The sequence below is a fragment of the Sus scrofa genome, chromosome 1, assembly GCF_054392235.1.
Source record: "Sus scrofa isolate SSC_HxYL_T2T_F1_AM1 chromosome 1, Sscrofa_HxYL_maternal_Yorkshire_Landrace_v2.0, whole genome shotgun sequence".
Taxonomy (NCBI): Eukaryota; Metazoa; Chordata; class Mammalia; order Artiodactyla; family Suidae; genus Sus; species Sus scrofa.
Window position 1 is genome coordinate 50,776,656 of NC_139383.1, and position 17,113 is coordinate 50,793,768.

General features: G+C 43.1%; 1 protein-coding gene across 7 annotated transcripts in view; it reads left to right on the forward strand.

Annotated features, from left to right (window-relative positions):
• The first annotated feature begins 14,379 nt into the window (after positions 1–14,379).
• Positions 14,380–17,113, forward strand: part of SMAP1 (small ArfGAP 1) — a 160,821-nt gene continuing 158,087 nt past the window's right edge. For all 7 annotated transcript variants that reach the window (XM_021089472.2, XM_084958811.1, XM_005659254.4 and 4 more), the window contains exon 1: positions 14,380–14,621. Coding sequence is in view for 2 of the 7 variants with exons in the window: in XM_021089445.2 (XP_020945104.1) it covers positions 14,504–14,621 (118 nt within the window). In the remaining 5 variants the exon portion in view is untranslated. The remainder of the gene's footprint in view (positions 14,622–17,113) is intronic.

A 17,113-nucleotide genomic window follows, 5' to 3' on the forward strand; every position in this document is an offset into this window, starting at 1 on the left:
CAGCCTTAGAGAATAAAATGAGCAAACATGTGGCAGCTGAAATGGGCCTGAAAGATGGGGTACGGAGAAGGCTGGGATGTGGAGAGGTTGTAGCAAGAATGAAGCAGAAGGAGAGACCTAGCCTGACTGGAGAGAACAGTAAGTAGCATCCTGGTGTGGTAACCCACTTAGACTGGCCTTGGTGGGAAATAAGGACTCATCATAGGTTTTCAGCAGAGGACTAGATTGTTACCCTCCTTGACTCCCAAGGAACCACTGCCCCAGCATCTGTGCTTTCATATGGGTAAAGATTTCCTCCTCTTTCTTTTCCCACATTGAAGCTGAGCTCAGATATGTGATAGAATATGGGCCAGTATGACTTTTGTGCATCAGGGTTTGTCCTTTTGGAATGCTGCCTTTGCCATGTGAGCAATCCCTAGGCTAGGGTACTCCAGGGGAGAGACAGGGAAAACCCCTGAAGAGAGAGGCCTGGCCAGCCCAGCCAGCCCAGCCAGCCCAGCCAGCCCAGCCAAGCACCCGACAGGTAAGTGAGGCCATCTTGGACTAGCCATCCCAGTTGAGGTGCTCAATGATTAGAGCTGCATGAGTGACCTCAGGTGAGACAGCAGAACCACCCAGCTGAGACCAGCAGTCACTGAGCCATGGACTTGTGAGCAGTAAAACGATGGTTGTTTTGAGCTACTAGATTTTGCAGTAGTTTGTTACTCCAAAACAAATATGTGAATCAGATGAAAGCTTTTCTTCTATCTCTCTGGCTCTTCCTTCTTGGTCACCTGAGTTCATCATGCTTAGCTTATATTAATACTCAGGAAATATTTATCCCTCAAGGCTCAGTCTAGGCCCTCCTGTTTTCACTCAGTTCTCCCTTATGTGATTTCATCCACTTCCACAGCTTTTTAAATGTAGTGATGGATCTGCACTTAGATACTTTCAACCACAAGTTTATACCTCCAACTCAGACCTTGTCCCTAAACTCCAGACTCAGATGTCCTACTGGCTGCCTGACGGTTCCCTCTGAGTATTTCAAATGCACTCATACTCACGACCACCCTAAAACATTCTCCTGTTGTCGTGCTGCCTCGCTCAGTGAATAGTTCCATGAACCCAGCTGCACAAGACAGAAGTCTCAGAGTCATTCTTCCCCCTCCCCTAGCTTTGGGATATAATTGACAATTAAAAATTGTATATATTTACAGGTACAAGTAGATGATTTGTATATGAATACATTTTGAAATGTTCACCATCATCTAGCATAATTAACTTATCTATCACCTCACTTAGTTCCCAATTTCTTTCTTCCTTTCTTTTTTGTGGTGATAAAATTTAAAATCTACCATCTTAGTAAATTTCAAATATACAACACAATACTGTTAATTAGAATCATCTTGTTGCATATTACATCTCCAGAACATACTCACTTCAGGGTCATTGCTGAAACCTCCTTCTTCCATACTGCCACTATTGTCCATTGTTGACTTTACATTCTTAATACTTCTCAAATCCCCCCACTTCCTACCACCTCCATAACCACCACGCCAATCCAGATGTAACCATCCCATCCGGACTTCTGCCACAGATTCCTGGCTGCTCTCCCTGCATCCAATCTCTTCCCTACCCTGCTGCCAAGAATCCTTGTTTCTCAGACATAAGTGGGATCATGTCAGTCCTGAGTTTGAAACACTCCAACAACTTCCCATAACTCTTGGAATAAAGACTGAAATGACAGTTATGGCCAGAAGGCTGTTATATATTGGAGCTCTCCCAGAAGCAGATGCTAAAATAAGATTAGACATGAAAGATGTTTATCAGGGAGAATACCTGTAAAGAGTAAAGGGGAGGGGAATAGAGAATGTGGCATGTGAGTCTACCTCCATGACAGGGTGGGGTGAGGAAGGAGGATGCGGCAGGAAGAGGCTTAGATAGCAGCCAAGTTCTGGGAGAGTTGGGAGTGTTGCAAGTTAGGCATCTCTTGTCTCACAGTGGTGCCCTCCTCTCCCCACTGGTGTCCCTGCGCAGTCATGGGCAGCAGCCTGGAAGAAGCATGACCTCCGTGACCTCAGTGGTGGATCCGAAGCTCTGCTCCTCCGTGGCCAGAGCTCTGAGTCCTAAATGAAATGAGGAGGAGTTTTTATGGGGCTCAGGGAGGAGCCACAGCAGTGATCATGCTGGATCCTTAGCCCATTGAGCCACTCAGGAACTCCCAACGAATGTATTTTTTCATTTCTCTCAGAGTGAAATCGCTGGGTCAAAGGAGACGTGTATGTTTAACTTTATCTGACAAATTGTTTTTAAAAATGGATATAACATTCCATATTCCCACCAGCAACAGCATGCCATTTGCTTTGCAACCTACTTAGTATTTGGTATTGCCAGTCTTTTTTTTTTTTCTTTTTTTTTGTCTTTTGTCTTTTTTTTGTCTTGTTGTTGTTGTTGTTGCTATTTCTTGGGCTGCTCCTGCGGCATATGGAGGTTCCCAGGCTAGGGGTCGAATCGGAGCTGTAGCCACCGGCCTACGCCAGAGCTACAGCAACGCTGGATCCGAGCCGCGTCTGCAACCTACACCACAGCTCACGGCAACGCCGGATCGTTAACCCACTGAGCAAGGGCAGGGACCGAACCCGCAACCTCATGGTTCCTAGTCGGATTCGTTAACCACTGCGCCACGACGGGAACTCCAGGAAATGTTAATAAAAACTACAGTGAGATACATTTTACACACACCAGAATGAATAAAATTAAAAAGACTGGGAGTTCTCGTCGTGGCGCAGTGGTTAACGAATCCGACTAGGAACCATGAGGTTGCGGGTTCGGTCCCTGCCCTTGCTCAGTGGGTTAACGATCCGGCGTTGCCATGAGCTGTGGTGTAGGTTGCAGACGCGGCTCGGATCCCGCGTTGCTGTGGCTCTGGTGTAGGCCGGTGGCTACAGCTCCGATTCGTCCCCTGGCCTGGGAACCTCCATATGCCGCGGGAGCGGCCCAAGAAATAGCAACAACAAAGACAAAAAAACAAAAAAAAAAAAACAAAAAAAAACCCCCAAAAAAACCATTTCCTTAATGACTAAGGATATTGAACACATTCACATGCTTATTGGTCATTCATGTATCTTCTTTTTTGACCTGTCTCTTTAAGAATTTTGCCATTTAAATGAGTTGTCTTTTTACTTTTACTTCACAGTGGTTCCTTATATAGTTTTGAAATAAGTCCTTTGTATTTATCATGCATTATACATATTTTCTCCAAATCTATAGCTTGGCTTTTTATGTTCTTTTTTAAAATATATTTTTCAAAGTTTATATTTCCTTTTTTATCAGCTTTTTTGAAATATAACTGACATATTGTATAATGTTTACCTTAAACATTGTATAAGTTTATTGTGTACAGTGCCTTTTCTTTTTTAAAAAGTGTATTTTATTGAAGTCTAGTTGATTTACAATGTGTTAATTTCTGCTGTACCGCAAAGTGATTCAATCATACATGTATATACATTTTTCATATTCTTTTTTAAACTGATTTATTTTTAATTTAATTTTTATTTTATATCAAAATATAGTTGATTTAAAATGTTGTGTTAGATTTAGTTGTAAAGCACAGTAATTTGGTTATACATATATCCATTCTTTTTTTTTGGTCTTTTTTTATCTTTTTAGGGCTGTACCCACAGCAAAAGGGAGTTCCCAGGCTAGGGGTCGAATCAGAGCTGTAGCTGCTGGCCTACACCATAGCCAGACCTGAGCTGTGTCTGTGACCTAGACTCAGCTCATGTATATGGTGGATCCTTAACCCACGGAGCAAGGCCGGGGATCAAACCTTTGGACACTAGTCAAATTCATTAACCACTGAGCCATGATGGGAACTCTTATCCATTCTTTTTTAGATTCTTTTCCCATATAGGTTATTACAGCATATTGAGTAGAGTTCCCTGTACCATATAGTAGGTCCGTGTTTATTATCTGTTATATATGTATAGTGGTGTGTATGTTAATCCCAAACTCCTATTTTATCCCTCCTCCCCACCTTTCCCTTTTGGTGATGAGATGTTTGTTTCCTATGTCTGTGAGTCTGTTTCTTTTTTGTAAATAAGTCATTTTGCATCTTTTTTTATTAGATTCCACATGTAAGTGATATCATATGATATATGTCTTTTTCTGTCTGACTACACTTAGTATGATAATCTGTAGGTCCATCCACATTGCTGCAAATGGCATTATTTAATTATTTTTTATGGCTGAGTAATATTCCATTGTATATATGTACAACATCTTTTTTATCCATTCCTCTATGGATGGACATTTAGGTTGCTCTCCTGTCTTGGCTATTGTAAATAGTGATACAATGAACATTGGGATTTATATATATGGTCAAATTATAGTTTGTTCCCGATATATTCCCAGGAATGAGATTTCTGGATCATATGGTAGTTCTAATTTTAGTTTTTTAAGGACGCTCCAGACTGTTCTCCAAAGTGGTTTCACAAATTTATAGTCCTACCAACAGTGTAGGAGGGTTCCCTTTTCTCCACACCCTCTCCAGCATTTGTTATTTGGAGCATTTTAATGACGGCCATTTGGACTGGTGTGAGGTGGTACCTTGTTGTAGTTTTGATTTTTATTTCTCTAAGAACTACTGATGTTGACCATCTTTTCATATGCCTGTTGGTCATTTGTATATCTTCTTTGGAGAAATGTCTATTTGGATCCTCTGCCTATTTATCAATTGTTTTGTGTTTGTTTTTTTTCTTTTTTTTTTCAGGGCTGCACCTGTGGCATATGGAGGCTCCCAGGCTAGGGGTCAAATCAGAGCTACAGCTGCTTTTTTCTTTTTTTTGGTATTAAGTTTATGAGTTGTTTGTATATTTTGGAAATTAATCCCTCATTAGTTACAACATTTGAAAATATTTTCTCCTATTCCATAGGTTGTTTTTTATTTTCTCGATAGTTTCTTTTTTTGTTTGTTTTTGTTTTGTTTTGTTTTGTTTTTGTCTTTTCTAGGGCCACTCCCACAGCATATGGAGGTTTCCAGGCTAGAGGTTGAACTGGAGCTATAGCCACCGGCCTATGCCAGAGCCACAACAACGCCAGATTCAAGCCTTGTCTGCAACCTACACCACAGCTCACAGCAACGCTGGATCCTTAACCCACTGAGCAAAGCCAGGGATCGAACCCACAACCTCATGGTTCCTAGTCGGATTCATTAACCACTGAGCCACCAAGGGAACTCCAATTCTCTCGATAGTTTCTTTTGCTGTACAAAAGCTTGTGAGTTTGATCTGGTCCCATTGGTTTATCTTTGTTTTTCTTTCTATTGCCTTGGGAGATTGACCTAAGAAATCATTGGTATGATTTGTGTCAGAAAATGTTCTGCCTCTGTTCTTTTCTAGTCTTATGGTGTCATGTCTTATGTTTAAGTCTTTAAGCCATTTTGATTTTATTTTTGTGTATGGTTTGAGGGTGTGTTCTAACTTCATTGATTTATATGCAGCTATTCAGCTTTCCCAGAATCACTTGCTGAAGAGACTCTCTTTTCTCCATTGTATACCCTTGCCTCTTTTGTCAATGATTAAATGACCTCTTCTGTCAAAGTTCATTTCTGGGCTCTTTATTTAGTTCCATTGATCCATATGTCTGTTTTTGTGCCAATACCATGCTCTTTTGATGACCATAGCTTTGTAGCATTGTCTGAGGTCTAAGAGGGTTATGTCTCCTGCTTTGTTCTTTTTGCATCTTTTTCTTTCCTTTATTTTATTTTATTTTATTTAGGGCTGCAGCATATGGAATATCCCAGGCTAGGGGTCGAATCAGAGTTGTAGCTGCCCACCTACACCACAGCAATGCCAGATTTGAGCCACATATGTGATCTACACCAGAGCTTGAGGCAATGCCAGATCCTTAACCCACTGAGCAAGGCCAGGGATTGAACCTGAGTCCTCATGGATACTAGTTGGGTTTGTTTCTGCCAAGCTCCAATGGGAAGTCCCATCTTTTCATTTTCTTAATGGTATCTTTTGAAGAGCAGAACACGTAAATTTTAATGATCTCAGGTTTTCAATTTTTTTCTTTTACAGTCAGTACATCTTGTGTCCTAAGAAATCTCTGCCAATCCTAAGGTGGTAAAGGATAAATAATATTTTTAAACAATTAAAAATAAACCTATGCCTATTTCCTTTCCCTTTGTCCTAAGAAATAATGCTACTTTTGGTTTAAAATTACTGACATGATATGCACCATTTTGGTAAGAAGGTCAATAATGAGAACAACAGGAGTTCACAGGAGTGGCACAGTGGAAACGAATCCGACTAGGAACCATGAGGTTGTGGGTTTGATCCCTGGCCTTGCTCAGTGTGTTAAGGATCCAGCTTTGCAGTGAACTGTGGTGTAGGTTGCAGACTTGGCTCGGATCCTGCATTGCTGTGGCTGTGGTGTAGGGTGACAGCTGTAGCTCCGATTCGACCTCTAGCCTGGGAACCTCCATATGCTGCTAGTGTGGCCCTAAAAAGACCAAAAGAAAAAAAAAAAGAATGAGAACAACAGAAAATTTCATGTATAAAATATTTCACCCCACCAATGTTACCAAACATCAAATACCTGGAAGAAAGGGAATGGGTTCCTTTAAAGACCAGGAAAAGAAGCTGAGTTCTTGGAGTTCTCTTGTGGGAAAGCATGTTATGGATCTGGAGTTGTCACTGCAGCAGCTTGGGTTGCTACTGTGGCACTGGTTTGAAAAAAGCTGAGTTCTTCAGGGACACACACCCTCCACTTCCACCAAATGGTGCAGAGCTCATAATCAATAATTTTTGTGCTCTTCATAAATCAGTTTTAGCTTGAATTTTTATATATAACAAAAGAGGAATGTGTTGGAGGAATTATTGTGTTAGAGAATCCACAGTAAAGCTAAAGAACCAGTCTTCAGCAAGGACAGAAGTACAGCAGCTGTAAGGATTAATTGGTCAGGGTCAAGGACATGAATAGACCTCCACAAGGATGGATCATCTCCAGTTGTTTCTGTCTTTTAGTTACTCTCAGCTCAGCTTACAAGATGAAAATATCTGAATGGCCAAATTTGGTCACATGCCCACGGAAGGTGCAGGGACCTTGGCTGACAATCCCTTCTTCAAAACTGGATTCAATAGAGGAAGGGGATAGTTCCCCAAAGGAAAATTGGGGCACTGATACTGGAAGAGGTGGGACTGGATTCTGGGAGGACAAAACCAGTAAATGCCCAGTATGCCTTTACAAAGGTGGACCATACAGCTTTCAACCTGAAATTATGTCTCCTTCTTAACAGGATGACGTTTCCCTCATTTACTTATCTTTCAGTCTTCCCTCAGATAGCCAGGCTTGGTTGATTTATATCATAGCCAAAGCCAACTATGTGAAAGCAGAGTACCTGATTATAACTCATTCGGATCAGCTTCATTATTGTTGCTGTGATTGTTTAAAATCTTGAAGTTGGGAGTTCCCATCATGGCTCAGCAGAAAATGAATCTGACTCGCAGCCAAAAGGATGCAGTTTTGATCCCTGTACTTGCTCAGTGGGTTAAGGATCCAGTGTTGCTGTGAGCTGTAGTGCAGGTCGCAGATGAGGCTATGATCCGGCATTGCTGTGGCTGTGGTGTAGGCCAGCAACTACAGCTCCGATTCAACCCCTAGCCTGGAAACTTCCATATGCTGCGGATGCGGTCCTAAAAAAACAAACAAACAAAAAGATCTTGAAGTCGACTTGTGCATTTCTGATTACTTAAAATTCTTTTAGGTTGAGATGCCAAAACTCTGTAAAATCTAATTTTAACTGCGGAAAAAGAAAAACTATAACTTGACCAAGACCAGAAGTGAATTAAGAGTAATTCAAACATGTTTTTGTGTATTAGATTCCCTTTTTTAAAAGTTACTTGAAAAGTTATGTTTCTTTTCTTCTGTTTTTTGGTTGTGCCCACAGCATGTGGAAGTTCCTGGGCCAGGGATCGAATCCAAGCCACAACAGTGACAACGCTGGATACTTAACCCACTCAGCCACTGGGGAACCCCCAAAAACTTGTTTTTTAATTTTGCTTCTAGAAAATGTATGTTTTCACACACAAGCTCCTATGTTCAATTTTATATTCTCATGTGTTCATTCAGCAAACATTTATTACAGGCTTCCCATGTACATTAGTGGTGGTGGTGGGTCCTCTGGGGATCTCCAAGCTATGACTGTTTTGTTTACTAATTTTTATCCCTAGTACCCAGCACAGTGCCTGAAACAGAAGAAACACCAAAATACACTGTTGAATGGATGAAGAAATGAACACAAGGAGCAGCCAGTGCTCCTGGCAGAATGCTGGTGGGACTGGCCAGTGTAGAAGGTAAAGGGAAAGTGCAGGTTCTGGAAACTGTTCTTAAAGAGTTGTTAGTTCTGCTTCAAGAAAGTGCTTAGAAGAACACAGGCTTAGTTGCTGAAACCCCAACTCCAGGACTGGCTATGCCCCACAGGTGTACTGGGCCAGTGCTCCTGGCAGAATGCTGGTGGGACTGGCCAGTGGCTGGTGGGACTGGCCAGTGGCTGGTGGGACTGGCCTTCAGGTGTGCACATGGGTCGATGACACTTTCTCCAACCAGGGACTGCAGGACTTGGGTATCCTCATTTGGCACCATAACTGGCTTTTTGTGACTGGGGAAGCCAGATGTTCATATGGCACTAAAAAATTTCAGTGTCTCTGGAAAGGGGTGAAAAGATGAGGCATAAGAACTTGGAGGTTATGTTTTCCTACACTGAGCAGTGTGATGTTCTAGGCTCTTTCTCTCTCAATCCCTCGCATTTGGAAATAACTCACTTCTGGAGGAGGATAGAGAAGAAGCATCTGGAAGTCACACACCTGCAACACAGACCACTCCCCATGCTGAAGAGAGTCCACTCTTCCTTAAACCTGAATGGAGAGCATGCCACACATGGGGTAGGCCAACTATAGGAGCCACAAATATGCTAATGTAACTTGTTTAACACTGATACAAAACGGAAATAAAATCTAGGTTTTTCCTGAGTTGCCTCTCTTTGTGGTATATATGTCGTGTTTATTTATGTATCACTGTGTGTGTTTCCTCTTGTCTCAGTATGCTCAGCCTCTCTTTAACTCTGGTCATTGCTGGATCTAACTTACTCTACTCTGCTTTCCACTTCAGGGGGTAGGTAGCATGGCTATGACAAGAACAGGACCTTAATGCCAAAAAGACCAGATGGCAAAGGCCAGTTATGCTACTTATTTTTTCTTTTTCTTCTTTGGCTGTACTGGTGGCATGTGAAAATTCCTGGGCCAGGGATTGAACCCATGCCACAGCAGTGACCCAAGATTCTGCAATGATGATGCTGGATCTTTAACATGCTGTGCTACCAGGGAACACATGCTGTGCTACCTAGGCAACTTTCAACAAAGTCCTCATGATCACCTAGTTCCAGTTTCTGGACTAGTCAATGATATTTGCATTTTTCCTTGTAGGTTAGGCTTGTACTATTGGTCTCCCTGGTATCAGGAGGGCTCACGTACTTGGTTTGGCCAGTGGGTTGAGAGTGGAAGCAGACGCAGACATGTGTCATTCCTGGGGAGAAGCCTGTAAGACCATCACTTTCTTGCCTTCCCCCCGAAAGATGACAGAGACCCTCACAGTCTGGTCCCTGATAAGGGCAATGTGGAGCAGTGTCCTCACCAACCTAGGGCACATGTAGCATCACCATGTTGTTTGAGGTCATGAGGATTTTGGGGTTATTTTTTACTCAACATGAATTAGCCCATCCTGGTTGATGTTTTCAAATATGAATAGAGTATAAGATTTACCTCAAATTACCAATGTGCAGTGGCTCTTATTCCTATTATCACCATTCTCACAGCTCCGTATCTGCTGCTTCCAGCAGATATTCCACCTCCACCCTCACAGGGCTCCCTCTGGTGTTACTCCACACAGACTGTTCTTTCACTCCCCCACCCTCCCACTTTCCCTCTCTCACTACATCCTCCGTAGAATGCTGGCTTCATTATGTTCAAATGCTCTAAACCTGTTTCTCCTTTTTCCCCCTCTAACTGGAAACAGAATTTTAGGCCTGAAAAGGACCTTCTTCTCTAAGAGTCTGCAGAAACGAAACTTCAACCTCACTCCCACCACTAAGCATCCATCAATACAAGTTACTGTTCCGCCCTGAGAGCTGTCATTAGGCACAGTCTTCTTTAGCAGTTAGAATCCATTTCCTAAGGGCATCTAGTCACCTCTGGCCTCCAAGGATCCTTGGTTATTCTGCTGTTCCTGCTCCCCCAGACCCCCCACCCCCACGCACACTGCTTAGGCACTTCCCTTCCCTTACACTCCACATGCTATGGACCTACATTGCCTTCTTTCCTTGTAACCACCCTCACCCCCTTCTCAACATTTTATTGAAACACCAGACAACCACAGTCGCTGGGGAAACTTGGCATTTGATTTCTCTTCTCCTGTTCCTGGCTAGTGGCCAGTTATGCAGGAAAACAGTGGACGATACAGAGCTATGACTACATGCTGTATGTGTTGCCTAGAATGGAAAGAAGTGACTTTTCTGGAGCAGCTGGCTTTTGTGTTCACCTTTACTTCTCAGGAACCCCTCCGCCCATTGCTTCTGGTTCTCTTCCTGGCCCCTCTCTCTTCAACAGTTCACCTTTCTCTGTCCACTCCTCATTTAGCTGGCAATCTCCAGTGTCTTGCCCATGGGGCTCTTTTTTGTCTACACACTTTCTGCCCAGAAATCTCATCTACCCTATGGCTCTGGGGCCATTTAAATGCAGATGACTTCCAATGACCAGCACCAGCTTCTCTCTAAATGTGAGCCCCAGGAATAGCTACAAATGCCCCATTAGACATACGTTTGGAGCTGGATGTCCTATAGCCACTTTATTTATTTTTTTTCTTTTTAGGGCCCTACCTGCAGTATATGGAAGTTTCCAGGCTAGGGGTCAATCAGAGGTGTAGCTGCTGGCCTACGCCACAGGCATAGCAAAACCAGATCCAAGCCGCATCTGAGACTTACACTACAGCTCACGGCAATGCTAGATCCCTTTCCCATTGAGTGAGGCCAGGGATCAAGCGCGCATCCTCATAGTTACTAGTCAGATTCATTTCTGCTGTGCCACAATAGGACCTCCCCCTATGGTCACCTTAAACTTAACATGGCCTCAAGCAAACACCTTTCCTCCTCCAACCCCAAATCTGTGTTGTCCCTTCTATTTTGTTTATTTATTTATTGTCTTTTTGCTATTTATTGGGCCGCTCCTGCGTGTCCCTTCTATTTTAATTTGGCTTAATGGCATCACCGATTACCTGTCTCAGGATTTAGAAACTTCAGTGTTGTTCTCACCTCCTTTTTCTCAATCCTTACATACAGTCAGCTGCCAAATCTTGCTGCTTCTAATTTTAAAACATCATTTGATTCTGTCTCTTCCAAACTCTATGCTACTGGCTTAAAATAAGTTCTCAGCATATCTTCTTTGGATAGTTATTGCAGCCTTGTCTGTAATCTGTTCTCCGCTAACATTTCCCCCCACCCTTTTCTCCAGCTTGCCACAAAGGTTACAGAAAACAAAGCTAATCAGGTCTCTTTTCTGTGTAAAGGCTTGTTGGCTTTATATGCCCAGAGGGAAAAATTCCAGCTATGTTGTTTGGCTACGAAGCTCTTAACTTTCTGGCCCCAATTCTCCTTGATTTCTTTTCAGCCTTCACATTTTCTGCACGTATATCTCTCTCAGTCTCACTGCTTCTAGCACATGCCATACACTTTCAGAAGTCCAGACTATTTTATTTCAAACTGTTCCTTCCTCTCTACCCCTAGTCACTTGAAAAATGCCTACAACTGTTAAACCCAAGTTTAAGCATCACTGGCTTGGTGACCCCTTCCCCAGTTCTTCCAGGCTACCAGTGCATTTTATATTTGCTGCAGGCTTTACAATGTGGCTCTTAATTTTTCTATCCACATGTTTATATCTCACACTAGATAGACTGTAAGCTTCTAATGATCAGAGAACTGAAGTTGTTTAATAAATATTGATCAGTGAATGCAATTCTGTTCTTGCTATCAGTGTCTTCTGTTCCTCCTCCTACACATGAAATAGTGAACTTCAACTTAGATTTTTAATGTCTCCAGGCTGACTTTCTAAAGCAGCACTATTCAATAATGTGGTCTTAAAGTCACATGTGGCTGCTGAACCCCTTGAAGTGCAGCTAGTCTAAGTCTAAATGAGCCACAGTATAGAATACACTCTGGATTTATATTGAAGACAATACGAAAAAGAGAATGTAAAATGTCTTACTAATAAGTTTTTATATTACATGTTGAAATGATAACATTTTGGATACAATGGGTTAAATAAAATGTACTATTAAAATTAATTCTGGGAGCTCTTGCTGTGGTGCAGTGGATTAATGATCCAGCTTGTCTCTATGGAGGTGGCAGTTCCATCCCTGGCCTGATGCAGTAGGTTGAGGATCCATTGTTGCTGCAGCTGTGGCATAAATCGCAACTGCAGCTCAGATTCAATCCCTGGCCCAAGAACTTCCATATGCTGCAGGTATAACTGAAAAGAAAATTTTTTTCACCTGTTCCTTTTTCTATTTTTAAATATAGCTATTAGAAAATTTAAAAGTATATATGTGGCATGTGTTATATTTTTAGTAGATGTTGTCGTGCCCCTTCAATCCATCAAGGACATAATTTCTTGGTGGTAAGCTTCTCTTTTTTTGAATCCTTGCAGTGAGGGAATTTTCTGGGGGAAAAACCATTAGAAAATAATGTTTATTAACTGGTTACTGTTGAACTAACTTTCCCCAAACATCCCCCCTCCCTTTTTTTCTCCTATGCTCCTCTCCTAGCCGAAAAAGCTACTTCTTTTTTTTTTTAATTGACATTTGGATTAAGGTCAGATTGCTTTGGTTTCTCAAGCCTTCTTCAATCCTGTTACATTTGACTTATCTAGCCTTGTCTCTCACTTGTTCTAAGTAGTACCTTTGTCCTTTAGGTTGTTTTCCAAGTATGCGAAGTCTTTGTGTTTGTGTGTGTGTGCTGCTTTGCTCAACATCTCCCTCCCTAGCCTCCCCCCCCCCCCCAAATCAAGCCTGCTTTCAAGACAGGGCTCATAAGTTCTACCTCCCACATCCCACATGATGGGTTTTTGTTTGTTTATTGGCACCCACCCTGACATCCTCCTAGTTATTTGTTAGAGCTCTAATTAGCTAATGTGCTCAGCCTCCACACCGACATCACCATTCAATTTAATTCCACAGATTTTTGGAACTCTGTGCCAAGAACGGGCTAGGTCAGCATGGGGGTAAACTTTCTGCAGGATATAGGATAGAAATTGGCCTTGTAACATACAAATTCCTGCCCAGTGCCTTTCTTAGCATCTGCCCCACCACAGGCAAAGGCTGTTTACTCTGATTGCATAAACCCTACATTAGAAAATTGCTTATTAGCCACAACACTCCAAAACATTCAGATTTCCTTACCCAGAGTTCAAAGTCCATGGGTCTGGATTAAGAAGTTCTATCAAGAGTCTTCTTTCCCTAGTGTTGTTTTTCTTGCATTAAAGGTCACTCAGAGAGCTTCCTGTTAAAGTGATACCGCAGGGGCCCTTGGTTCCTTGGCCACTCCTTACCCTCCTAGGGAGGACCTTGTTGCCTAGCGTTTTAGACTCTGGAGCCAGACCGCTCTGGACTTGAATGTCAACCTATCCACTGAGTAGCTCCGTTACCTGGCAAGCTACCTAACTCCTCCGGGCCTCATCTTCCTCGTCTGTTTAAAGAGGACAATAGTACCAAGGTTTGTGTAAGCGTTCAGCGAGTTAATAGCTCAGAGCACAGAGGGGTCACTCAGTAAATGCTGGCCCTCGGTACATGTCACGGCCAAACTCTTTTTTCTCTCCTACAATGTGAGAGGTGGTTTGCCTGTTTCATCGTACGTGGTCTCTCTTCTAGGCCAGAGCCTCTTTCAAGGGGGCCGGTGAATAAACATTGAATGAATGAAGAATCCACCCAATCACTATTATCTCTGCCTTTACAATGTCAAGGTATTAAATGAAAGTCGCCTCCTGGAGAAGGTCTTATTTTAGCGTGTTGGAGCCGAAACTCCTCACCGAAAAAGTGAAGAGGAAGCCCACCGCGGGCAGCGCAAGGTACCGCCCCGGAAGCACCTCGGACGCAGGCTCTGAGCGGAAGGACCTGGCGGGTCGGTTTCCAGTAGTGAAGAGCGGCGCATGCGCAGCGCGCCCCGCACGCGTTGCTTCCGGCGGCGCCGCCCGGAAGCTTTGGCCCGACCCCTCCCCATCGCCGGCTCGGCGGTGCGTGCGGGGCCGGCCCGGCGAGGAGGCGGGACACGTCGGCGCCGCCGCCGCCGCCGCCGCCGCCGCCCCTGCCCCTCCTGTTCCAGCAGCAGCCGCCGCTTCCCGGCTGAGTCCGCGCGGCCCCGGCGGCGCCAGGTGCGTCCTGCTGCGCGGCTCCAGCCTGTGTCCGCCCCGCTGCCGAGATGGCGACGCGCTCGTGCCGGGAGAAGGCTCAGAAGCTGAACGAGCAGCACCAGCTCATCTTGTCCAAGCTGCTGAGGGAGGAGGACAACAAGTACTGCGCCGACTGCGAGGCCAAAGGTAGCGCGACGGCGCCCCGGGGCCCCGGAGGCCGGTGACCTTCGGAGGCGGCTGGATCGGTCCTCTGGCCCCCTACCTGGCCGAGCCGGCGCCCGCGGGCGGGCGGTGCCGCGACCTCCCGGGCGCGATCAGAGCGGGCGGGCTGGCAGGTGTCTCCGTGGGTGGGGCCGCGCGGGGACGGGGACCGCGTCCTCCTGTCCGGCTCGGATGCCCGGCGCCCCAGGTGGAGCCTCTCTCCCTGCCCACCTGGCGGCTCGTGCAGGTCTTTTACTCTGCTTCTTGAAAAAGAGTGTGGGGGTCCTTGTTGGTGGGTTGGAATTTCCGGAATAAAACGGGGGGGTGGTGGTGATGATCATCATTTGTAGTACGCTTTAATCTGGGTTTTAGCCGGAATGAAAAGGAATTTCATTATTTGAGTCTCTTGGACAGTGGACTTTAGTTCCTGAAGATTTTAATAATTAGATTTTCTGTGACTAGCCAGTTTGGAGGGTTGTAGATGTATGTGGACCCTGGTTTGTGTGCCCAACAAACGTTGAAGGTGCTTTTTAAAGATCCAGAGATGAGAAGAAACTAATTTTAGTTTCTTTAGTTGGAGGAATTCTGCCTCAACCTTTGAAATAGATACACTATTTTTAGCCTATACGTTTTGAGTTGGGAGATCTGATGTATATTTAATGTCTCATGGGAAATATGTTTTAAATATTTTAAAACAAACTTCTCATACTGTTAGGAAAAGAATCTGGCTTATTTGTAAATTGGTGTATAGGTTTATTCGGTGAGAAATCCATGGTTCTCTAAAGCAGCAATCAATCTTCGGTAATGTAATTTAAGATTTCTCACTATTTGACCTAGGCTTTTCCTGAACCTTTACAGTTTTTCCTCAGTATTGTATAAATGAGTCACGTTTCAGTTGGCTGGTAATGTTTGATTAGACTAAGCCACACAGATTTGGCAAATTACTTCACTATCTAACAAGTACTGGGTTACTGGAAGACCATGTGGGCGTAATAAAACTAGACCATTTTATGAAACACTTTTCAGTATCAGAGTAAGTTGATTGGGCCAGCTTTCTGTTTATTCTGTGTAATCTTTCACGTGTTCAGTTGAAAATGCCTGATTATTGTAGTAGTAATCGTCTACCTGATATTTTATTGATCCTGCGGGGTTTTGGGGGAATATTGTTCTGTTTTGATGCTCAGTTGCTCACTCATACTTCACTAGTAAAACACTGGAAAGTGGGCCTTTAAAAGGCCAAAAAAAAAAAAAAAGAAAGAAACTGACCTTATATAGTGTGAATTTTTTTTAACAGCCACACCTGTGGTGTATGGCAGTTCCTGGGCCAGGGATTGAATCTGAGCTGCACCTACGACCTCTGCCACAAGTGTGGCAGTGCAGGATCCTTTAACCTGCTGCTCACGGGCCAGGAATAGAACCCCCACCTCTGCAGGGACCCAAGCTGCTGCAGTCAGATTCTTAACCCTCTGTGCCACAGCAGGAGCTCCTATAGTATGCATTTTAAGTGATAAGTAACATAGTTAAATAGAGGTACTAGTAAGTATTATCTCTGTTAATTAAAAATTGAATAACCGTTTCAGTAATTACTTTCCTTTATGTATCGAAATAATTGAAAAATAATTCTGTTTATTTTTCTCCCCCGCAAAAGTACTTTATAAAATCAGATTTTCACTAATGCATCTTAAAATAATTTATGTTTTAAAAAAAGCCATTATTTACCATATGTTGACATTTCTGTTTACTTTTTTTGAGGTGAGAGGAGAATCAGGAGATTAGGATAAAAATTTTACTATGTCTGAGGACTAGGGAGCATTAGTTGTGCTCACTAGTTATATTGCCACTGAGATCATAGATATGTATTGAAATGTCTTTTTTTTGAATGAATGTCTTTTTTATTTTGGTTATGGTTGGTCTTTTGTGGGTTTGTTCGTTTTTGAGAAGTGGAGGAAGTGAGAGAGAAGAGAATAGTATCAAGAGTTCAAGGATGAATGAAGGGCATGAACTACACAGTCATGATTTACAGGGGTCTTTTTTTTTTTTTTTTTCTGTTGCTAGTATGTCAAGAATAATGTTAAAATGATCTTCTAAATTATTTCACTGTTTTATCTTGATCTTTTAGGAAAAAATATCACAGTTAAAGCCACTTATTGGTTTAATGAGAGATGATATCATAGTTGGAATACTAGGAAAAAAGACATGATTGTGCAGTTGATATGATTAAACATTTTGTAAACTTTTTGAGTCTTTGATATGATTCAGCTCCATTAGGGAGCTCTCTTAGGGTTCTTGGCTTATTATATGATTTTGGATCTTTTATGTATGCCAGATGACATGGTAAATGTAGGTAGTGAAATTCTGATTAAGTGTACTTTTAAAAGACACACTAGAATTTCCTTGTGGCTCAGCAGGTTAAGGATCCAGCGTTGTCACTGCTTTGGCTCTGGTTACAGCTTTGGCACAGATTTCCTGTACTAGGA